The sequence below is a fragment of the Neolamprologus brichardi genome, chromosome 5 (genome assembly GCF_056152115.1).
Source record: "Neolamprologus brichardi isolate AB-2024 chromosome 5, ASM5615211v1, whole genome shotgun sequence".
Classification (NCBI taxonomy): domain Eukaryota; kingdom Metazoa; phylum Chordata; class Actinopteri; order Cichliformes; family Cichlidae; genus Neolamprologus; species Neolamprologus brichardi.
In genome coordinates this window covers 28,526,769-28,552,061 of record NC_142108.1, presented here as the reverse complement: position 1 = coordinate 28,552,061, position 25,293 = coordinate 28,526,769, and the positions used below count along the sequence as shown (strand labels likewise).

At 38.7% G+C, this 25,293-nt stretch overlaps 1 protein-coding gene across 1 annotated transcript; it reads left to right on the top strand.

Annotated features, from left to right (window-relative positions):
• Positions 1 to 527: 527 nt before the first annotated feature.
• LOC102800228 (vesicle-associated membrane protein-associated protein B/C-like) lies at positions 528 to 22,176 on the top strand. The gene is made up of 6 exons (XM_006782791.3): positions 528 to 782; positions 7,880 to 8,032; positions 13,946 to 14,049; positions 16,678 to 16,758; positions 17,803 to 17,979; positions 19,566 to 22,176. Exons 1-6 carry the CDS (start codon positions 725 to 727, stop codon positions 19,719 to 19,721), a joined length of 729 nt encoding a protein of 242 aa, XP_006782854.1. The 5' UTR covers positions 528 to 724; the 3' UTR covers positions 19,722 to 22,176.
• Positions 22,177 to 25,293: the final 3,117 nt, after the last annotated feature.

The following is a 25,293-nucleotide window of genomic DNA, read 5'->3' as shown; positions in this document are numbered from 1 at the left end:
TATATACTATATTTCAATATCTTACCTGCTCTCTTTAAGAAAAATCTAACAAACTGATAGAAGACATTCATTCATTCAGATTTTGGTCCATACTGACGTGATAGCATCACACAGTTACTGCAGATTTGTCGCCTGCTTCTTTAAAGCAATACTGGAGACTAATAATATCACTCGCACAAGAACTATGTGTACTTTTTACTAACTTTGTCATATTTTGCTGACAATAGTTAAGTACTTTTATTTTAGTACGGTGCATAATGACGACTTGTACGGTTGATTTGTTTTTATTTGTTGATAATGTACTCGTTCTAGATGTTAGCACTCACTCCACCACAGCAGGTAAACTTAGAAGCGTAACTCTTTAGGCTGAAATTAAAACCTGCATGCTTAAGCCACGTCCTCTCGCTGGATTCAGGTTTCGTGAAAAACGCAGGTGGCGTCCCCACCAGCCCTGGGTGCACCCCGGCATCACCCACCCTCCACCTCCTCCCTCTTCACCGCCGGGTGGCTATGCAGAGGCAGTGACGTCAGCAGGCTGTCTCTCACTCCCTTCCTGCTGCATCACAACAGGCGTTAGTAGCTCGAGTAGCAGTAGTTGACCGGGGGGACGGGATATCCACCGCTGATTCATTGATAAATAAACTCTATTGACGCTGCAACACTCGACAACATCCTAACACGGGAACTGGTTGCAGTGCGATAATCCCGCTCCAGCTGTTGGGACATGGCCAGGCCGGAACAGGTTCTGCTCTTGGAGCCTCAGCACGAACTGAAATTCCGAGGTAAGAGGGGAGGGCCCGGCTGTAGCAGGGAGGAGGAGGAGTGGGGGGACCTGCCTCTGTCAGCGCTGTTTGGAAGGAGAGGGGGGCACTATTAGGGAACCCATACCGAGCGGGGCTGCAGTGCACATTTTCACAATATAGCCTTCATATGAAAAAGCGAAGGCTGCCCTGAAAGGACGGCAGGTCAGCTGACAGCTAGCTGCAAAGCTAGCTGGATTAGCTCTCAGCGGCTAGGTTAGCCAGGCCCTGTCACACATTTGACCTGCACCAAGTTCCTCTAAAGCGGGTTACAGCTACTAGACACGAAATATTCACCCATTTTAAAAATAGCAATTATAAAAAAATGACACAAGCATAACTGCTCTTTTAGTTCGCCACCTTTCATTGTCCATAAGCTGCAACATCCTTAGCATGTCTGGCTGGCTAACATTAGCTCCTCCTCTGATTGGCTGTCTCGCTCTGCTGGCCAGCCAGCTGTCATTTAATAACTTGACAGCTCACAGGACGGAAAAACTGGACAACCTGTGCAACTTAATATGATTTCAACTGTGGGTTAAAATTTCCTCAGTCCTTATCGTTTGGACTTTTGAATCAATAATAGATGTCTTGGTGAGACTCGGCATTTGGCTGCAAAATGTCACATTTAGGCCCAGATAATGTTACATAAACACATATGGTACATTTGTACCTGCTTTGGAACAGATTCTGGAGTTCCTGCCATAGTTTGAAACATTAAATGTTTTACTTAAAACTAAGACGCTGATAAATGTAATATTTATACTTGTTTTAATGATACCCTGGTCTCCCAAATGCCTGTATGGTCAGTGTTCTTTGGTTTATGACCCTTAAAGAACAACAAATTACACTTAGTTGTCTTAGCAAAACCAAAAAATAAATTAAATGCCAACCTTTATGATATTTATCACTGAGCTTCAGTGTAGTTAAATGACCTGCAGCCCTCAGCAATTTACACTGTAGCCACTGTTTAAATCCACTCAAAACTATCAGTGCTTGAGCCAGCAATTTGTTGAAGATAGTAATGCCTCCACTGCACGCTTGTTAACTGCTTAAGCATTAGTATACACGTTTCACTGTGTTAGCTATGATAGGCTCCAACCTTCCCGCAATCCTAATTAGATAAACTGTTTAGAATGTAGGGTGAGAAAGTAGACACCAAAGTGCATTAGTTGTTTACATGTTCGCCCAATAAGTGAAAGATCCCTGGGGGTTGAGTCAGCAAGGGCATTTGGTGTAAAAACTGCCAAATCAAATACGCAGAGCTACTCTCTGTAACGACCCTTTGTGAGCAAGAGAGCAGCTGAATGTTGCTTTTTCGTCTTCCTCTTCTTCAGTTTATTATCATGCCAAATAGAGAAATTGTATTTAACTATTGATTTGTTGTCACTTTTAGCACTTTAGTCCAATCTGCTCAAGAAATTTCATGGAAAGACCCAAAATTAAGAATGTGTTAGTCCACCTCTCATTAGGTCTTTAAATTCCCCGGCCTGCTATTTGGCTCTCCAGTTCCTAGCTTCAGCTCCATTTCATCTTAATGACGACGTGATTCAAAAACTGTTTTTAAAAAGGGTACACAAATAAGTAGGTAAGAAAGAAAAACTGATTCAGAAGTATTTAGATTTTTGACTCAACAAGGTTGGAAAGCTTCTTTGTAATGATTTAGGGTAATATTTAACTACAAGTTCATAGTTTTAAAACATCGTACCAAGGGGTTTGGCTATTCTTTAAAACCTCGGCCAGATCCGTACCTCGGTTCTGCTTTATTGGAGATGAATAATAAAGAATAGAGAAATATATTTTTTACCATAGAGTGTATCACCTGGTTGTGATTGGAACATGAACAAAAAGTGAAAAACACCATCATTATTATCCTGCTTTAACCATGCATATGGTTGTCGTGCAGTACAGTTCAGTGATCTGTAGCACGGTGACTCCTAATTGCAGCTTCATTAATGGCTAAATCCAGATCATTGTCTTTGCTCATCCCATGGGAGTACTGAACTAATACCATAATAGTTCACATAGTGGCAAGATATGCCTAGCATCACACAGCTGAAGCTCTTCTGAACCTCTACTCCTAATGTTTCCCATTTCAGCTGTTGATTGCCTTTTGGGGGGGAAGATGTGGGTCATATTTGCTGTAAAAAAATTCTCTCATAGATTTCATTTCAGGATTTTTTTTGAGTTCTATGTCTCATCCTTATATAACCTCCCTGTTTTAGCTACAGGTTCATTTGGTTTACTTTTGACTATTTGCACAACTGTGATTCTGTGTATATATAAGTGACCCAAAATAGACTATGTGCATCAAAGTAAAGCATTATGTCACCCAGTGTAACAATGTGTCTTATTAACAGATTAAACTAGAAACTCACTATCAATTGGAAAGACTGTTGCTATGGTTACCTAGAGTTGAAGCATTGGGTGGATGTTTGGGGTGTTCGTTTGTTACATGACTTTAGTGGACACACATCGCTTTTGGTAAATTCCTTAGCTAGAAAACACAACCTGTAAGAAAAAATATAAGAAAAATAAAATCTAAGTAAAACTGAACAAATACAGAATCTCAGTAAATAGAAATCTAGCAGAATGAAGTAAAATAAGAGTCATAATAGGTATAAAAATAAATACAGGTATTGTGCTAAGATTTCCTAGAGAAATTGTTCCAGTACCTGTTCAGTAAGTAGTGTAGGTCCATGTGTAAACTAGTTTTTTACATAAATGTAAAAGTAAACTGAAGATTAGTGCAAAATTAGTCCATGAACCATTTATATGTATCAAAATATTTCCTTCATTCAAACTGTATGTAGCCAAATCAATTGCAGGGAAAATCAGTAGGTCAGCAGTTCGTATCCCGGTGCAATCAGTTTTTCCAGTATTTGGTTGAGGGGTTCAGTCATCTTTAATTCAACTCTGTCTTTCATCAGTCTTCACTTAACCTTGGAGATCAGTTCTCTTTGGAGGCCAAGCCATCTGTTGCCGGACTCCTCAGATGATATATCTTCATGGCTTTTTGTGATGATTGATAAGAATCTGAACCTGAAGCCTGAAAGAATCCCACGTATAAAAGTGTCTAATAACTGTTGATCATAACCAGACAGAAGAAACTGTGTCTTATTGTAAATGAAAATACCACAAATCACATGCCTAGATGTAGGCATGCAGTGTGAAAGCTCAGGAAATACAGAGTGGGTTTGTTAGTAGCAATTTGTCTCTGGTTTTTACAATCTCTAGAGTAAATGCTCTTAAATTCTAGGCACTGGACTTTTTCATTTCTACCCATTTGATTTTTTTGTCAGGGGTAAGGGTAGCAAACCACCCCTTGGTTTTTATCTCCTACTTATAAAATCCAACATTGCATGATGACAGCTTCAGATATCAGCTTCTCATAATAGTTTTTTTTTTTTTTTTAACAACCATTTGTGGCCTCTGTGAGTTGGACACTGTCCTGAGAAACCTTCAGGAAGTAGTAGATCAGGTGTACAGTAGTCAGTGGCGTGAGTCCCTTTCATTAAAAGCCTTTAGATCTTGAGCCAAGCTTGTGAAGTTCTGAATTTCCTCTCTGTTTTTGCTCAACAGGGAGTGGAAGTGTCAGTTGCTCTCAATGTTTGCTGAGCTGAAACTTTACCTTGAATCTGGTGTATGTGCTAATTCTGAAATAGCTCCGTGTTTTCATACAGGGAGTTAGTGTGCTTCTCTCAACTGCAAACTTTACCATTACCATAATGGCTACTGTAGGGGACTAATTTGTAGTTTCATCAGAAAGCTTTACTTTATAAAAAGGCTTTCGCGATTGGTCAATGTGGTTTGTAATTGTTGAAAATCACAAGACGGAAGACTGTTTTGGTACTTGGAAATTAGCTGGTCAGTAAATGCTGGTTTAAAAGTCTGCACTTTCAGATCGTTTATTGATATATTTTCATCCCTCTAACCATGATATGTATAATAGTAGCTATATCTATGACAGCAAAGTGAGAGGAAGCATTGTCTGCAAATAAATGTGGATAGACATGGTCATTTATGGACATTATTTGCTAATATGGTTTTCCATGATACTGTAACATTCCATTCCATTAATCTTGCTTTCCATAAGGCTGACTGTAAAGTGTGTGGTATTGGCAGCATATTTGCTAAGTTTGGGAAGTCATGCAGCCATTCATCATTGCCCCTCGCCTGACCATGAATTAGCACAGCTCTTACTCAAGCTACTAGGGAGAATACAGGCATTAGTAATGCTTCGAGTCAGGTTTTTGTCCCATCAATGGGGATAATTAATTGCATATAAACCTGTGACTCTCAAGCTATACAAGAAATGATATTTGGTCAGTCGGCAACATCAGAAAGGGCTCACAATCTGCAATATCTGCAATGAATATTCTTGTTATATCAAAGAGACTAGTGATTAAACAGTAAGGCTTTCTTCAGCCTCACTGAATAAATCATGTTACATTTATTCATTTCAAGACTCACTGTAGTCACGTGCTAGAGCTCTGGGATCCACCCATATTTCTGTCACCAACATCTAAGTCAAAAGAAAACCTTAACACTGAAGTAGATATTGATTTACTCTTTACGTTGGGATGAATTACAGTTTTAGATGCTGCTTCCTCTCGTGGTGACTATAAAATGAGAAGGCAATAACTCTACTTATATTTCCTGCTCCTGGACTCCTAAATCAGTGCATGCATGGTATATTTTATACAGTGATTCAAATAATTCTGTTTCAGCAAACATTGATTATTGTTTCAAGGCAATAACTGAGTCACTCGAGACATTCTTTGAATAAACCAGGACAGCGGATTGGAAATTTCTCACTAAATGGCAATATGCATGAATGAACTTGATGTTTAAATGTGTGTATGTTTGAAAAATAATTATTACAATAATCCTTACAAACACTAAATCACTGCTGATTGGTTAGAATAAAATATAGTGTAGTGTTCAATCCAATATTTAGCTTCTTTTTTTAAAAAACGCATCATATCTGACAGGACTGAGTAGTATTTAAACTGAATAATTAGTCTGAGGATAATTTGTTCTTAAATGTTTTGTGTGTTGGAACAATTTTCTCTAGTAACTGATCACTGGTGCACATCTGCTCTGAACATGCTGTGACACAAATCTACAATAACTATGTTACTATAAATTCATACAGCTTACTGGACTCCACGTTAACAACATAAAACCACCTACCTCCCCACACCCCGAATAAAAAAGAAATATTGCCTGACTTAACAAACTCACTATTTCACTGTTTTAGCAGAAGAAAACAATAACAGCAATATTTGATAAGCTGGCAAAGGGTGCACAAAGTTGTCTTACAGACTGTTCTTAGGTAGCTGTTATCTAACCTATTTAGCATGTACTTGTTTAGGAGCAACAGTCTTCAGGAAATTCACATAAAAGTCTGTTAGGTTCTCAAAACCCTCTTAAAGTATTTTAGGGATTTCCTTGGGGGGGATCCCCTCGTTGAGTCATAATTGAGATTTGGGGCGTTTAACTTGTACAGAAGTCAAATTACTGAGCTCTTTTTTTATTTGTATATTATGCATTTCCACTTTCACTTGTCTAAGTTTCAGTTTTCTTGCACCATGTAAATACATTACTGGGGCTAATTGATTGCTCACAGCTATATAAACTTGCTTGTTATTCCCCTGCTTTTCCAACCCTTCATTTCATATTACTCTGTCAATTTTGGACATCATTTATTGTTCAGAATTACCTTCACTTGTGTAATTTCATTTAAAAAAAATGCTGGAAGCTTTACAAAGCAGTTAAGATGGGGGAGAAACTGTAACAGAAAAACATCTCTGGAGTTTTGGAAATACATGTGCAAGGAAGAAAAGAAAACAAGTTAATAATGACTTAATTTTACTTGAATAGCCTTGAATTTAATGTTGTTAAGCAGAAAAGGAAAAGTGTGTAGCTCTGCAATCCAAAGGAATATTTTAAAAACTTCTTCCATGCTTCTATTATAACGGTTATAGAGTAGTCCATTTCAGACTTGTTCACACTCTGTGTAGGCACTTTAGTTTAGCCTGATGAATTGAATGGGCAGTTATTTACACATCTGTGCAATCTAATGTCACACAGATTTTGTATGGCTTTGTTAGGCTAACGAACCGATCTCTCCCTGTGCATACCTCTGAAACTTCAGAGCTACAGTCCATGAGGAAAAGCAGCATTATTTTCTAATAGGTTGATGGCAGCCAACAAGGCAAATATTGTGCAGTGTCGATCAATGGAGGTTTCTCCATTATTGATAAAGGTGCAGAGCTTAATGCAGCCACAGAGATGTGGCCTGCATCTCCAATGCTGGCTATAATTAGTTAAATCCAAACTGCATTAGCTGCTCTGTTTTAGATAATGCAGTAGTAGAAGATTTATATTTACGTATGATTTATTTTGTATGTACAGCGTACCTTTCAGTTTTCTATTAATTGAATAATTGTTTTTCTTAACCACGAGGGCAGTGTAGATAAGCTCCATTAGTTTAATTGGCATGAAAACTATTTTTATTCAGATTATGTCAGGTCAAATGAAAAAGCCTTCACATTTCAGGCAGCCGATTTGTTACATCACATTAGACTTTGATAGACCACATTCGAATGTCTCACACATACTCGCAGCCATTTTCCTCTATTATTTACTTTGTTTGAAAAGGGTGCAGTCAGCTTGTTCTTGTTTGTATGTACAGTGTAAATGTGCTTCTTGGCACAATCTTTGGTAAATATTTATCAAAGAATAAATTGGTTTGTAAATTCATAGTACAAGGTGGTGCAACTTCTCAGTCAAGTGAAACTCCCACGCTCGCTTCTGCGTCGATGTGCCAGTTTAAGAAAATTACATTTAAGTGATTGTTTCTCAGTTTCTCAGAAACAGTCACATTATAGTGTCTGTTATCATGTTTTTTTCCTCACACTGTTGCTTCTTCTGTGCAGTTGATGTATCTTTATCACTTGGCTCATTTGATTTCATTAACAAGTTGCTTTCTCTTTGTCCTTATTTATCCAAAGACAGACTTGTCAGTCTTGTCACCACCAGTTTTTAAGTGTCCACTGTGTTTACTTTCCACACAGGTCCATTCTCAGACGTGGTCACCACAAATCTCAAGCTCTCCAACCCTACAGACAGGAATGTGTGCTTTAAGGTGAAGACGACAGCGCCGCGTCGGTACTGTGTGCGGCCAAACAGCGGAATCATCGATGCAGGCACCTCAATCAATGTCTCAGGTAAGGATTCAGGGAAGTAGGACTGAGTTAAGTTTATTCACTCACTGCCAAAATGACATGTTAGATCATCTGTCTCAAGTCTTTTAATGGATTGAACAATCATTGCTGCTTATGTGTGAACTGTACTGCTGGTCTGTATACATCTGGGAATAATTGGGATCATTATTCTTTCAACAGAGCACCTAGTAAGTTGGGATGGATGATTCTTATACTTCTTAAGAAGGATAGACTTTATACACGGTAACTTACAGAACTCATTGGTTGTCAAATCAGTATGAAGACAGTGTTATCCATATAATATATAAAGAGATTTGTTCTTGTTACATGAACTTAAAACTGCAACTGCGTGGTATTCCTCCCCCCTCCTTCCATTTTGAAGAAAGCAGGTACTGGCTAATGTTTCCATGTGTTCACCGTCTGTCATTTACAGTCCCAGACTCATTTTACAGTGCACCCTATCTGGTGTCAACAACTGCAGACTGTGTCAGTGGTGCCTGCAGTCAGCAGTGACAAACCAACTGAGTCCGCTCTGTCTGTTTCCTTCATTTTCCAGCCTTGTTAGACTGAGAAGGGTCACAGGTTAGAGCCTCAAAATGAGTTCGCTTCTCTGAGAACGTACTCACAGTGGCAGCTGTATAGGCATAGTCTGTGGTTAGTTTAAGTCCTATGTCTTTAGGGAGTCCTCAGGCTGTATCGAAGCAGGGTGTTTAACAGGATAGAACTGAGGCGTGGGCTGTATTGCAGGACATGTGGCTTTAAAAAAAGAAAAGTTGAACACATGCGTTATTTCAATGAAAAGCGGAGGATTATTTAAGATCTTACATACATATTGTAAAGTGATGAAATTTTTTTCATCACTTTACATTTTGGATTATTTTATTATTTTTTTCATTAGTATGTGGTTGTGTAGAGTACTAAATGATAGCTCTGTGGCTCTCCTGTTGGCTTGACATCTTTTATCACTGCAAGTGCCCATTAGCACAGTGCTGGTTTTGGCCAGTGCACTTTAATCTCCATTTCATTTTGGCACACAGAACACCACTTAATACATATGTTCTTTATTTATAGTTAAAAAAAAAAGACTTAACTAAATACTGCTCAGTAAACAATACATGCTAATTAAGACTAATTTACATGCCTTGTTGTGACTTAATACTAAAGGCAAAAAATGAACTACTATCAACAGATGTCATAGGTGTTTAATCCAATGTACAATCCATCTACAGTACATTTAGAAGCATTTCCTTTCTGAAAATAAGAACACAAACATCCTGCAAATTTTAACATTTCCATGTATGCTATTTACAACGTTAGTAGTTTGACTTATCTATTTGAAAGAAGAGACTATTTTTTTTTTGCTTTTTAACCTCCTGATTTATTTTGTAAGACTTTTGTTTTAACTGATTTTTTTTTTTACACATTACTGTGAATTTAAGTATATGTTAGTAGTGTTGGTTCACCCTAAAACACTGATTTCATTTCTTTAAATGAAACTCAGCATTGACTGAGACAGCTGTAATATTACAGAATAGTTTGAAATATAACTTCTGGAGTTTTGCGAGCAGTTGTTAGCTGAATGTTGACATTTTCAAAGGGGGTATGAATAAGCATAAGCCACAGTTCACAGTTTTCAGTCATTTTGAGGTGGTGGTATTACAGCCATGCACCAGCACAGGCAGCAATGAGCAATATGGCTGTTGAACTCAAGAAATTCAAAAAATGAAACACAATTAAACCTCAACTTTCAGATTTCATGCTTTGTAAACCTCGAGATTAGAACCGTCGTGTTTTGTGTAATAAAAAAATATAAAGAAGAGTTTTGTTTATTTTAAAGGAAAGCTACATGTCAGTGTGTTTTCTTCCTGGTCTTAAAAGCTCTCTGAAACACTGGACTGTTTAAGAAGTCGAAATAAGCACTGCAAGTTGCTATACCCACATTACTAATAAGAATAAACTTTTCTGTATACTGAATGCATGAAAGGTCTCTCCCAAAATAACTTGCCAGTATCTGCACTGGCGATATGACCAAAATCTCATATCCCGATATAAGAATTCTATCGTCCGATAAGGATAAAAATCACACAAATGTATCATTTTCTGTAAATTCTGTGAATCTCGGGCAGCTGGACTTGCGGGAAGTGTTTTCAGCTGCGCGTGTATGAAACTATACATTTTTAGACATAAGTTGTAACGGCCGCCGTTTTCTTTGTGAGTATTTATTACACGGCGTGCTGCGGGGAAAAGGCTGTTCTAACGTTTGAGTCTAAGGTTTATTTTTTAGCACCTGGCCACCACCTCTTCTTTAATTCTCATGCGTAAATAATCTGCTCTTTCACGTGATTCAGTTTATTTTGAAAAGTCTCAACAGGATCTTGATCTTTATTGTGAAAGGTTTATGTGGAACATAAACAAGCGGACATGCGATGCTGTTACCGTCGTTGTTGCTAACCACAACGCATAAAAACAGGCGCTTGTCCGTCCGTAGTGTGGTTATATTAAATATAAGAGAAAGAGAGAACTTTAAGAAATTAATATAGCCACTACAGTGATCATCAAAACGATGAAAAAATATTGCCGTAAACAGTTTATTTTGCGACACCAGGAAACAAACAATAGCGTAAAATGAAACGATAGACGTTTTTATATCATCATCCGATATATATCATTATATCGAACAGCCCTAATCTGCACTGAGGGATGAACTCAAAATTTTGTTCGTGTCACACTCCTATAGCCTCTGTTTAAGAGGACTGCAAGTCATCTGTAACTTGTTTCAGTCCAGTTTGTCTCGTATTTCCAGGATGTGCACAATAGTTGCACAGACATCCTTGTATACCACTGCATACCTACAAACCCATGATTTGCCATTTGTTGGCTTAGCAGTGGACTTGCAGTGCCTTTTGAAGCTCAGCTTTGCTGTAACTGTATATGTTGAATGTAGCTACAACCACAGGAATGTTTCTGGTCTTGATTGGTGTTATGTAGCAGTATCCAGTGGAAAAATATCTGGCATAAATGTTTAAAAAATCCTCGAGTCCACAAATATTGAGCTTGTTGTGGGAATATGTCAGAAGTTCTTCTGACATACTGGGGACAGAAAAGCAAAATACCTTCCCACAGTAAAACAAATAACAGTTTTGTTGTTGCTGCTGTCCGAATTGGTTTCATTAGATTGTCTTGTTCTCGTTTCCTCCATGCCTGTGTTATGACAGGACATGAAACTGAGTCTCCAGTCAAGTTCTCATTCATTCAGTAGTGACACATGGATTTGAGCGTTTATGGCTGTGATCTTTTCTAATATCCACATGAGCTTGTTACCTACCAAGAGTCTTGTAATTGAAGTTGGACTCTAAATAGAAGCTGATTCCATGAAATATGTGGTGGATTGAAGTGCTGCTAATGTTGGGATATTTCTCACTGTGATATACCCATGGTGGTGTAGTCGGTTACTTTTTCCTTTTGAAATATATTAAATAAGACAGACCCAAGAGAGCACAATCACGAGTAAGAGCCTGCTAACCTGAGAAGTCTGAATAAATATACATATTTATTTATATTTTATGTGAGTTTCATCTTATATGCTGGTAAATTTTCCCTCTTGGCTTCTTTCTCCACAACTCTCCTAACTTAGTTCTCTTCCTCACTCCCACGCTCCCACACCATATTGTCTCAGTAGGTTTGGTGATCTTTGACAAGGTCTCTGTGTTGACTAATACTGAACAAAGTGGCCAGGGAGTGCCCTGTGACGTGTCAGGCTTCTCTTAACGAGATTATAAAAGGTTGCTGTTATAGGTAGAGGGTGTAGTAATGAGCTTTTATGGTCATATATCTTGTTTCATATCGTATTGTTTTAATAATGTTGTTGGATTCACCTCATTTATCATCATAATTTTTTGATCATTGCTGTGCTTAAACTTGGATATAATCCTCTATTTTTCTGGCCCACCTTCTGTTTCTTAATCTTTGTTTTATTGCCAGACAGCTCTTTTTGTTACTGTTGTATGCTGCAGATAATCCCCCTTTTAAGGGGCCAGAGAAGTCTAGTATATTACACTTACTGAAACTTACTGGCTTTTCTGCTTTTTTTGAATAGCATATTTGTAGAGTAAGACCAACAAATACATTTTACAGCAGATGAATGAGTAAATCCCACTATAGTTGATCTCCAGGGCCTGCTTTAAGGAGCCAGTAGTTGCTTGTAACTTTGGTGTGAGCTGGTTTTCTCAGAGGACACAATTAATTAGTGACAGGAGAATTTTTTTTTTTAACCACCTCTTTTAACTTTCACCTCTCTAATGGTTACATTCATCATCAACAAACAGGCTGGCGATTACCCTTCTGTTTGACCGTGTTGATTACAATTAGCCTCTTTGAGTTTTATAAATTATTGCCCAGTGTGAAGAATACTAAATCATGCCATTAGCAGAAGTAGCTCTTGGTGTAAAGGTGTAATCAAAGTGGGTAGATCAAAGATGATTTAAATCACTTTTTCTCCTACTGAGGCTGTGCTTTTTTTCCATCTCAAGCTTTGACTCAGGATCATTTAATGTTATTCAGCGTTGCTTAAAGAACTTGCAAGCTTTCCTGACTCTATTTTCTTGTATTGTCCCCTTGGACCCAAGGTAGATGGCTGTGCAAATTGAGTCTGACTGAAACAGGACGTTCTCAATCTGTTCATGCCGTCTGTTTCTGATTTGCAATATTGAGCTACACTGATTGCTGTAATGGTGCACTACATCACTGAGGTTTTTCACTCTAGGGAGACTGGGGATGTGCCACATCTGAACACTGCCCTGATAGCTAGGCTGTTTGTTTCTAGGAAAAACCAAGGAATCATGCTGGCATTGTACTGATTTAAAAACATCTTTCAATTATATTGTGATTTAAAACCTGTAGTCAAAGGAGGAAAACATTTTCCATCAATAGCCATTTTCATCCTCTCTGCAATTCAGTCCCCTATACTAACATAAGAAAGGGATTGCTGTATATCATTGTTACAGCTCCTCTCAGTGACTGGAATAACATCAAATGAGCCACGAGTGGCTGTGAGGACTGATGTGGTGATGGGCTGAAGGAGTATTCCAGCTCCACACCTGCTTTCTGTTAGACTGATATGTAATGTTGAAGAAGAAAAAGACAGAGTTGGATGCTGTTAGAAAAATTACCCCCGAGGATTTTTGTAGATCTGTCAGTGTTTCGCCGTCATGGTAACATGAAGAAATCCTCTTTAGCCCCCCCCCCCCTTTTTTTTTTCTTCATCATGGGCAAACTCAGACACCCTTTGCTCAGTCTGACAAATACACGAGATGCACAAGTATATAAAACCTCAACATTTTCTCTCTAAGCTGGAGACTGAACATTAGTTTAGACAGAAAAAGTAACAAAGTTGGGAACCAACATTTTATTTATTTATTTTATTGCCATGTTTCACTCACAAATCATAATCTCTTCCTACCTGTCTGCGGAAGTTCCTGCACGTGATTCAAACAAGAGATGTGTTTTTCCAGCTCCCTTGGGGATGGGAAGTGGCAGTGAGGTTTGAAAAATGGGGAAATAAAACTGAGGTCTTCACAACAAAATGAAACGATAGTAATCTTTTTGGGGATTTCCTGGGGTCTGGGCTGGAGCTTTGGTAACTTATCCAAATTTTTCCTTCTATAAATAATAATTCTTTCTTTACTGTTGTAAAATTTTTCCTTTCTTTGTTTTCACATGCATGTTAATTGCAAGCACTTTTTCAAACAGCATTTTCTTCTTTTTCCCTTTTATTTATTTATTTAGTTTATTGATACTAGAGAGTCTTATAATTGCAAGACAGTACAATTTAAAGAAAATATTCAGAAACAAATTTTTGGAAGCAGACTAAATGTTTTTACTTTCTGTGCTGACATTAACTTTCTGTTTGTATTTCAGTTATGCTGCAGCCTTTTGACTATGACCCCAATGAGAAGAGCAAACACAAGTTCATGGTTCAGTCAATGCTAGCACCTCCTGACATGACTGACATGGAGGGAGTGGTGAGTGTGTCTCATTGTTCATAGCTTTTAGCATGTGCTTATTTGTACGTGGATGCTTTAAAACAGAAATACTTTGTACATAGATGCATCACATGCATATATAGGCATGTGATAGGATTAACCTCTTCCAAATATACCTGTTGAAATAAATGAGTCCTAAATTCAACATATGACACATTACACCATATCATTATTTAACTAAAACTAAACCAAAATGCAGAAGCAGTGTGTGAAAAACTAAGTACACAGTTGCTACTTTCATATGAATTTAGAGGGTAAGTAGCAGCCAGCTGTTTGCTAGTCAAATGCACTTGATTAACTGACGGTTATCGAGTGTGACCACATCTATAAAAGCAGGAGTTTTGGCAGTTTGCTGGTCAGCACAATGCTAGGGAGGAACAACCTGCACAAAATGTCATTTGGTGATAACCAAAGCATATCAGCACAAACACGTCATATCAACCATCACCCATGGTGGGGCAAGGGTTATAATTTGGACTTGTATTGTAACCACAGGACCTGTGTACTTTGCGGTCATTGAGTTAACTATGAACCAAAGTATTCCAGAGTCAAATGTGCGTCCGACAGCTCGGACAATGATCCCAAGCACAGCAGTAAATCCATGAAATAATGGCTGGATCATTGCAAAACCTTGATTCTTTTCTTTTTCAGCCAAAGTCCAGATCTCAGACTGAGTGAAATGTTGTGGCAGGACCTTAAATGCCTGCAAACCTCAATGAACTGAAGCAATGTTGGAATAAAAAATGGACCAACATTCCTCTACAACTATCTGAGTGACTGATGGTGTCAATGAATGCTGAAGGTTATTGCTGCCAAAGGTGGATCAACATCATGGGGTGTAATTAGTTTTTCACACACTGGTTCTACATTTTAGCTTGGTTTGTGTTAGTGACACAGTGTAATGTGACGCTTGTGCCTGTGTTGTGTTTGTATTCAAATAATTCTAAAACCTAGTAACATTTTAGTTTTTTATTATGTCCTAAAACCTTAGAAGGTGTACTTTTTTCACATGACTGTGCATGCATTAAATTTTACTGTGAAGGAAGAGGTTGTTAATCTACGCCTTTCCCACACTTAATGCAAGCCTGGGCTGCAGTGCTGGCACGCAGCAACAAAACACATTTAGCACAGTTTAGTCATAACATCATGTGTGGTCTGAGAGACATCTTTGTGATGACTGGCCCACATTTAAACACCTACATACTTGTGTAGCTATCTCATTAATATGACAACAGGCATCTTGCGAATTTGTTTTAATGTAGTGACACACATGAAAATGCATAGAATCAACAAGAGGGACGGTTACAATAGACATGCTGTATTAAATCAGAGCTTGAACTCTGGTGGGGTTTTGTGGGTTTTTGTGCAAGGTTGTGACTGTAACACAAGTTAGATGTGAAAGCAGATTTTTAAGGTGGGGGTCTTAAGAAGAGCACATGTCCTGTTGGTGACATGCTTCTGTCAGTTGTTTGTTTGAAACAATATGTGGAGTCAGTGAACAATGGACAGACTACTCTCATAATGGTCCAGTTGTTGGTGAAAATATGTAAGATGACGCTAAGCATACTTGATATTTAAAACCAGGCTGAGTCAGTATTGGATAAAGCAGTACTCAGAGATGCTTTCCCATACCTGGAAATTCCACACACTTTATCTAATCCCAAGAGAAGTGTAACTCCATTTGGTATGATATTTAAACTTGGGGAACCTGGGATTATATGCTTGCTTGGAAATCTTTCGAAGTTTTACCCGTCTGAGAATCGTTAAAGCACTAACATATTCTAAAAGATAACTCAAACAATGCGAAGACTTGGAAAACAAAACATACATATGTGGTTATTGCCTAAAATGGACCATCAAGTTTCTCAAATTCTACCAAAACCTAGTTTAGCAAGGGCACATTGGCAAAGCTGCAAAGTGTGTTACTGTAACACACATGACAGCACTCTCTTCTGTCTAAATTAAATTATTATTCAATTTACTCTGAATAGTAATTGCATAATTATTCAGGCTAAATTCCTGGTTTTAATAAAACATGGAAAGAAAGCTGTGCCGACAGAATACATAAAATGATTAAAGAGAAATTACTTCATCTGAGTGCTCTTAAAGATTGAAGAGCCAATTAATAAAGACAGCGCTATATTCCAAGGACACATGCAGTTTATGATCCTTATCTTTGAAAACCCAAATTAATTCACAAGGACATTTTGTGTTAATGTCCACTTATTTGTGTATTTCTTTCTTTTTTTCATCTTTTTTGCAACTCTGTCTTGAACCAAAGAGAGATTTAAACAAATTATTAATAAAGAATCAAGAATTATTTATTTGGCTGTTTAGCTACAATAAAAATGTCTTTATGGAGATGCAGAATTTTATTTAATTTTTTTCCAAAAAGAGTGGAAATACTGTATGGCAATCTCACCTATTAAAACACACACAAAGCCTATACATCTTGTTTTCTTTTCATCTAGCAGCTAGCTGACTTTATTTTACTCTGTTGCTCTTTTTCTGTTTTTATTCACACCATTTTTAAACAAAAATATACTTGTTTATTAGTGAGGGACATCAATGCATGTTGTCCATATCTTTTTCTTTCTACCTTTCTAGTGGAAGGAGGCTAAACCAGAGGAGCTGATGGACTCCAAGCTGAGGTGTGTTTTTGAGATGCCGACGGAGAACGAAAAAACGGTATGCACACAGACCTATCCCCTTTTCTTACCATGCATGTGCGTTTGTCTCCTGCAGATGTGATATCAGAAACAGTTATGTTTTTATCATGTTTTTCATTATTCTCTAAGTGACTGTAATTAGCCCAAGCAAGAGTCCACTGTTTAATTTCAGTTGTGAGTATGTCAATCACTATCTCAAGTCGCTAGCCAGCTTTTTTTCCTACAGTGCAGCCTCTTTGTTTTTGTTTGTTATTTTTGTTTTGGGTTTTTTGTTAATGTGTCCCAATGGGAAGCGGCATTATATATTAGGTGGTGTTTATTGTTGTTTTCCAGTTCCCCATCTTGCTATTGCTCTGCTGTATCTGCCTTCTTTATCCTGTATCTATCAGTCTTCATCTCTTTTCTTCTTTTTGCTCTCTTTTACCACCCCGGGTTTGTTCTTTTTATCGAGCCGCTTATGTTTGAACATTTTTGTAGCATTTCCCTCCTCATCATCTTCTCCATCTTGTCCCACTTTCCTCTACATCTCTCTTCCTGCCTCAGCTGCACTCATAGCCCTCAACAGCCCTTCAGAGACTCTCACATGTGGTTTATTGTTGTTGTGATTCCTCTCAGACCTCATATTCCGCTCAGCTGCAGAGACATTATTTCGTCATAATATGAGCTGAGAGAATTTGCTCAATGAACACCAGGAGAGAAAAGGGACCTGTGGTAGTTGTTTTCAATTCATTATGAGCTGAGAAATACATACACATGTCTCCCAGTTGGCTCTGTACGCCGCAGAGTCCGTTATGTAGAGATAATGCTGATAGAAACCAGCTTGATCCATTTACAAAAGGCACCCCTGTGTGAACTCTCAGACAGGAGAGGGGGTTTTGTGTGCATGCCTGTGTGTGTGTGTGTGTGTGCGTGTGTGTGTGTATATAGAGCAAGTCGCAAAATGTAAACACAAAGTTGTACCTGTGTGCCAGCAAAGACATCATACAGAATCACCATGGAGATATTTTAGTATCAACAGTCAACTTACTGCATTACAACTTTTCTCTCTGTAACCCACTTACAGCATGATATGGAGTCCAACAAGATGATGTCGTCCAGCTCGCTGAAGTCTGAGTCCTCGCTGCCTGTGAAGTCAATGAGCTCCACCCTTGATGACGGGGAAGTAAAGAAGATCATGGAGGAGTGCAAGAGGCTGCAGATGGAGGCTCAGAGGCTACGGGAAGAAAACAAACAGATCAAAGTGAGTAAAATGACTCAAGACTGTAGACTTCAAAGACACAGGTCTTTATACAGATATTAGGGGCTGCAAAGGCTTTACTGAAGGGAATGAGTTGGTAGTAAGTCCAGTTTGTCATTTCAAGCTCAACACTTTCCAGCGTGTTAGAGTGTTGCAGTACAAAATGTTACATGTCTTTATATTTTGCTGCCAAAGAGCCAAACATTATTTATTATAGTGGTCTTGAGCGAGTTCTCCAGGCTTTCTGGTATTTCAAAGTTTTTGTTTGGACATTGGCTGCCTTTTCCAGTCCTTGTACCTCACCATTTTGATCCCAAACACACTGCACAAGTTTCAGTATTTCCAATTTTCCTAGCAAAATATGATTGGTGAATAATGGAGAGTGGCTCAAGACTTTTGCACGGCTCACAAAAATATAATTTTAGCCGTGGTTCAAGTGGGACATCCATTAATCACACGGTTGGTTTAAACTCCCTGCTCCATATGTGCCATGTGCCCCCTAGATTTATGGACTGAATAATTTCCCATGGAGTTAACATATGTAAACGTGTAACTACAAATAGGAAATTATTTTTAAAGAAACTGTCTTGTAAAACGAAGAGGGACAAACAGGTCCAGCTTCACATAAAGACTCTTGGGCATTGTCAACTTACAGAATATAATTATTTGTAGGTTTGGTATTAGAGCTTAATCGGGCCAATGAAAATATTTTGCTTTGAGGCTTGACTCAAAAGCAGAAAGTGATATTCAGCTGATTAAACAAAGAAAACCATCTCAGTCATCAAAATTAGCAGATGACATCACTGAACATCTTGAATCACCTCTGTGTTGATTATTTTTTTGTACTGATTGATAGCTGATTGATGTTTACAATCAAGATAAGCTAATTAAGTAGAAGTGTTTAGTCACACAAAGCAGTGTCCTCCACCCAGGCCAGTAACTCACAATTAAGGTTTGCATGGAGTACAGCTGCTGATATCTTTAATCGGTAGCAGACCTCAGGGTTTAAAGCTTGTAAGCTCGCAGTTTTGCAAATCAATGAGTATGCCATCAGTCACTAGCATCATTGGTTTCAAATTAGTTTTTGTAAAGGTTCGGTTCGAAATCACACACACACACATGCACACACGCCTACGCTACAGACGTCCAAGAGTGAGTTGTCCTCCCTTCAAACACCACCGCCTCCGCCCCTTTAAGTTCTTGCCAGAGGCAGAACGACTGTTGGCTGCTCCTGCGGCTGAGATTAAACTAACAGAGAGCCCCCCCACCCGCTGCTGGGAAATGAAGTGTGTTAAACCCTGGCGCCTTGTGCGTTCCTTTGGAGGTTTGGGTCAGATGAGCATTTAAGCAGATCCGATTTCTCTGAGCTAATAAATAAATACTCTTATCTTATTAACTGATTGACAAACCGACCATTTCTTAACCCTTTGTTGTCCTTTCTTATTTCTCGTTTCCACATTCCTTTTTCTTTATTTCACTCACTCATCACTGCTTCCCTGTCATTCCCTTCCCACACACATCCTTTCATCATTTCATATTTATTCCTTTCACTCCCCTTACTCTCCCCCTTTCCCGTGTCCCCAATTCAGGAGGATGATGGTCTGCGGATGAGGAAGAGTAACATCATGTCACCTCAGCACCCCTCAGTCGCGATGAAGAAAGAGGAAGGGATGAGCGCCCGTACGGTGGCCCTCATTGTGCTCTTCTTTGTGATGGGCGTCATTGTGGGGAAGTTGGTCTTGTAGAGCACAGCGCAGTTCGGTCGGCCGCAGCATGGGGATGAAAACAAACACTGGATTTGGAATTTTGGATTATAAAACGCCATACGTGCTGGGTAGGGGGTGGTACTAGTTTTGATTCAGTCTCATTTATGTAAAATAATTCAAAAGGTAATGTATGAGGAAAAAAATGAAGAAAAAAACAACTTGTCATGTTATGAACAAACCTACTGTTACAGGTCTTGCCTCTACGTAATCATCACATAGTCATTCTGGCTCTCTTCCCAAAGTTTCACATAATAGAGTTGACTGGTTCTGTGGGTGGGAGAATGATGGAAACATGAATTAACACTTGTGATTCAGACCAGTGGATTTTCTAGCACTGGCGAAGTAGTGTTGGTGCGATTGAGTCAGTTTGCAGTCGTGCAAATGTCATTCTAGTGTATTGATGTTTCTTTTTCTAAGCGACGGAGGCCAGAGCCAATGTATATGAATACAAAATCACCCCACTGTACAGTATATCCAGGTGTTCCTTCCAGCGAAACCCCCTTTAAGGAAGGGATTTACCAGAGAGATGATCCACACAGTTCGGGGTTTTACACACACACACAGGGCTATCTCCTCCAATCAGAGGCTTTGTAAAATCAGCTCGTCTTTGATTGTATGACAACTTTGAGCAGTGTATGAAACACTATGCCGTAGGTGTTTTCTTTCCTCATGACCTTTTTTTCTTTTCACTCTACCATATTTCCCTCACTTGTCACTCACTGCTCACTGCATCCTCCGACTGTCAGAGGGGGATGTGTTTGATTGCATGCGTTCACACGGAGTGTTGCATCTGGACTTTTGAATCTAAATTAGCTGCTTTTTATAATGGTGATAATATAATGTCATTTGGCTGTAGGTTTGCACAACTACATTTCTGATTTTTTTTCTTTTGTGTTTTGTTGCATTTTTATGATTTTATTTTGAGTAATTTTGTTTTGTCGTTAGGTTTGATGCATTTAAGAATATTGCAGCTACCTGAAATGAGGATTAGATCAGTCGTGTAAATCCAGATGAAAGTCTTGCCTTGTGACCTGTTGGGGTGCAAGTTATTCTCAGGCCAAGTTGGAGGTGTATTATGTACAGACGCACATACACAAAACACAAAGCATGCGTGCACATAATGAGAAACCACAAAACTAAAAGACGGTGCATGAAGGAGGAGTGGTTTTATGTCACTGACAACAGCAAACCACGTCAAGGTCCTCTTGCAATGTCCAAACACATTAAGCTTTGTCCTTTCCAGCTCTTTTCATTCTCTCATATTGTCCTTTAACCATACATTTGTTTATTTGGGGCAAATGTATGTCAGAGATCAGCCGAGTGTTTTAAGCTGCCTAAACCCGCTTCCCCAGTTGTTGAGTTTCTTTGCTTACTCACGCTCTGCAGGCCTCTGTTCAGTTTTTTTGGGGTGTTTGTTGAGCATTTTTCTGTCACTTAAAATGTTAAATCCTCACTGCATTTGAAGTTGTGTTCATTTTAATGCACTAAAGGTTCCGAGTGTTTCTCCTTTGAACTTCCTGCCTCACACAATGTTTTCTTTGTTTGTTTTTCCATGAAGCGAAAGGTGGGAAAGTATACAGTCAGCTATAGCCTTGAGGGGACCACGTGATGACAATGTACTGTTTCCACAACCTTCAGAAATAATAATAATAATAAAAAAGAAACATAAAGCATTCTCAAATTGTTTCAGCTCCAAATTTGCATATAACACGGGAGAGCGTTTGTTATTCTGCTCTGCATTAAAAAAAACAGCTGGTCATATTTTGTATCCCACTTTCAGTAAACTGTTGAACAGACGCAGGAGTCCACTCCCCTTTGCTGAAAGATATCTACGGTTAATTTAGCTGGCGGGTAAGCGATTAAAACAAACACGTGTATGTTTCGACTGTATCTCTATGAAGTCGGTGGGTTTAGGATGACTTGCTGCTTAAAGGGAGGGCAAAGCGAACCTAAAACTAGTCTCATCTTGGATTATCAGACCTGGGTCATACAGTGCTTGCAGAAAATTGTTCTTGTTTAGTGAATCCTGACTGGAGTATCAGAACCTTTTTACACAAGAAAAATACCCTAAAACATCAGAATAATCCATTTATGTGACTGAAAATGTAACTTTACCACTGCCCCTGGTGCAGTAAACTCCATCAATTTGCTACTTCAAGGCGGATTATACAAACAAAAATGATTATGTGTGAACACTAATCAATCCAGGCCTGGTCGTAAAACACATGACACTGATCTGTCCTGGAGCCTGACCATCACCGTGATCAATGTAAGCAGTTAAGAAACTGTTTTGTATGTATATAAATAAATAAGTCTATCTGAGAAAAAGATTGATATTCCTAGTCAAGTAGTCTCTCTGGTGTATAAAAATAACCCAACCTGGTTGGACTATGTAGCATCTTAATAAATTAAATGAATAAAGCCCCTAAATCACTGTGTGGCGTTATTTCCTGTTACGTATGAAAGGCTACAGTGTGACCATCATTATACACATGTAGCATTTTAAAAATATTCTTTTAAAGTGTCTTTAAAATCAGGGATGGGATTGTGGTAACATTTTAGGGTGGGAAAATATGTTTGAAATTAAGATATTTGGTCTGGAGATGACAAATTAATCTACTGCTCCTTACAAAACTGGGAAGACTCGACTACTAACAGACAATGCTTAAAAAACCCATTTTGATAGAGACTTTTTTTCTTCTTCTTTTGTAATTCTCTGACATTCTCAAATCTCATCACAACCTAGTTGTTAAACATTACCCACAGTGCAACTTAAATGGTAAATAGACTGATGGTCGTAGAGCAGTTTGCTCTAAATAAGCACTCAATGCACTTTTTACTACAAGACCGATTCACCCAGTCTCTCACAGACAGCAATTTAATCCAGCGGTGGGCTATAAATTTCCCCAAAGGGCCATGTGAAAAACTGCTTATAAAGGGGTAAAATTAATATTGAGCAGAACTGAGCTCAGCTTATTATTATAGCCCTCCATAACAGTCCCAGTTTCTCGTGGCCCCTTGTAAAAATTAATTGCTCACCCCTGTTCTATAACTAAGCACCTTGAATCGGGAGCAAAATATCAGGTTCAGTATCGAGGACACTTCCCCATGCAAACTGGAGGAGCTGGGGATCCATCAGCACTATAGGCAGAGATTACTTACAAGCTAAAGTAGCCTTAGGGAAGGATAAGAATGAGCCTGTCTAGGTCTTGTAATCTAATTTCCCCTTAATTATTAAAGCATTTATATGATTTTAAAAGGCTCTGTTATTCCATGTTATCTTAACCAGCACTGATTAATACTATTTGAGGGGAAAACAAGGTGATGAAGAATGAAAAAGGATTTTAAATGGTAGAATTATGACAAGCACTTCCCAGTGAGATTTACTGAGAAAGGTTTTGGTACTTACTGACTCTCTTATCTTCAGAGTCCCGATCTTTCTTTAACCTCAGAGAGACCTGCACATAATAGAACTATAGTAATGTTAAGAGCCTGGCTTTTTTCCCCAACACTAGCTGCACAGGATGCATGTCCAGAGTCCTTAAAGACAACGCTGACCGTGTCCTGTCCAGCTAGCCTTCGATAGCATCTTTGTTGGGATTGGAAAACAGGCTGAAAATCGATCACTGTGCAGCAGGCAGGTTTTTAACCCAGAATCTTTGAGGATTCAGGAAACACTTTTAACATGAGCTTCCTGGGTTTTTCAAACATTGCAGGATATTTATATTACAGAGAAACAGATCTTTATCACTGTGACTTAAGTGGACTAATGCAGATGCATTAGAGGGACTTATAGCTTATATTCAGTAATGCTTTAACTCATAGCTAGACACTTGTCTTAAATGGGTCGCATTGTATATGAAAGTAAATTCAGAAGAGTTTATTCATTTGTTGTAATAACTGGACTGATGTGAGGACAGCTCATCAATAAAAGATGGCTGTACGTGTGCTGTATGACTGCTGCTCTCAACAAAACCAGACCTGCTGCCACTGACAGCCGAGGCTCTGCTGGCTTTTTAGTTGCTTTTGCTTTGCTTGATTTGGCAGCACCACAATTTGCAGTGGGATAAGAGTGTTAACATATATAGCTGCAGGGAAATTAATTACCCCTCGGATTTCTGTTGCTGCTGCTGTGTTGTGGAGTAAAATAAAATCCAGGGTGATTCATCCCGTGTTATTGTATCGGTAACAACTTGACAGTTTTTCTGTCTGCACGTCGTGAATGGATGCAGCGGAGCCGGGTTTGTGTCAGGAAACCCCATGTGTTCACCTGAGCCCATTAGCTCCTCGGCTGTTTGGTTTGGCCACAGCAATGCGCAGCTTCAGGCTCAATAGTGGAAACCAACCAATATTAATTCACAATTTTTTCATTTAAGTTGGGTAATAATCTATTCCCAAGGTAAATCGTGTAGGGATGTTTTAAAAATGCTGAAAGGATTAAAATTACAAGGTCTGCTACTTACCTGAAGAAAAGGTCCGAGGCAACAACTGTAAGATACCAGTTACCCAACAAATATTCAAGTAATTCATTTGGCCAAGAAATGGAACGTGTAACACTTTCAGAACCACAGCTTTTCATCTGAACATGATGTTTTAAACTCACGAACATCCAGGAGGAGCTCATACTCATGGTGAGGCATCTGTTATTCTGTCTGTTCACATTCACAACTGGTCCTCGTCCAGTGGTCATGATAATAATGAGTAATGGTCAGAATTTAATGAAACATGCATACAGTGATCACCTAATGGGTTTTCACAAACATTTTACTCAAGGTCAAGGTCGCGTTTAGTATTTTCAATTTGAGTGGCATTACTCTGTCCACTTTGTGCAATACGGCCAGCCAGCAACAACAAACCTATCACTTTCTCTTTGTACTTCACACATCATAAAAACCCGTGAACTGTGATGGATCGTGACCCAGATGAGCTATGATGTCATTGACATTCTGGTTTCTCTGAATTAAACCAGATGTCATCTGTTATTTTGTAATCTTTGAAAGAAAGAAATGGATTCTGTTACCTTTGGACAAAGGTTTCAAAGCTTTCTGACTCACTTTCCAGTCTATTTAAAAAATTATTACCAATTAATGTGTCGCCTGATGACGTAGCCCCCATCACTCCATCATCATTTAATGCAGAGTGGTGTCAATCTTGGCATGTATTGCTGAGTAAGTGGCTTCCCAAAATGTCAAATTATTGCATCAAGAGGGCAAAATTCATTTCAAATCCTGCTTCCAACTAGCGTTCAGCCTGATTAGCTTTAGCCCTTTTCCTCTGTGCTGCATGAGTAGCCTTCCTATAAGTGTGTATTTGTTTATTTCTGACCTCATTAAAACTCTGTATCCCTTTCCTATAATTGCACAGAAATGTTTGTTCACGACTCATATAAAAGGAAGTCCATTCTGAGGTCGAGGATTAGAAATAGACGAAGAGATAAAAACTCTATATTTAAAAACCTTTTAAAGGTCTGTGACCCTGAGCAGAAGTAATCCATCACTGTCTGTAATATGCTTCTAAAACAACTCATGCATACAGAGTCTTATTAATAAGG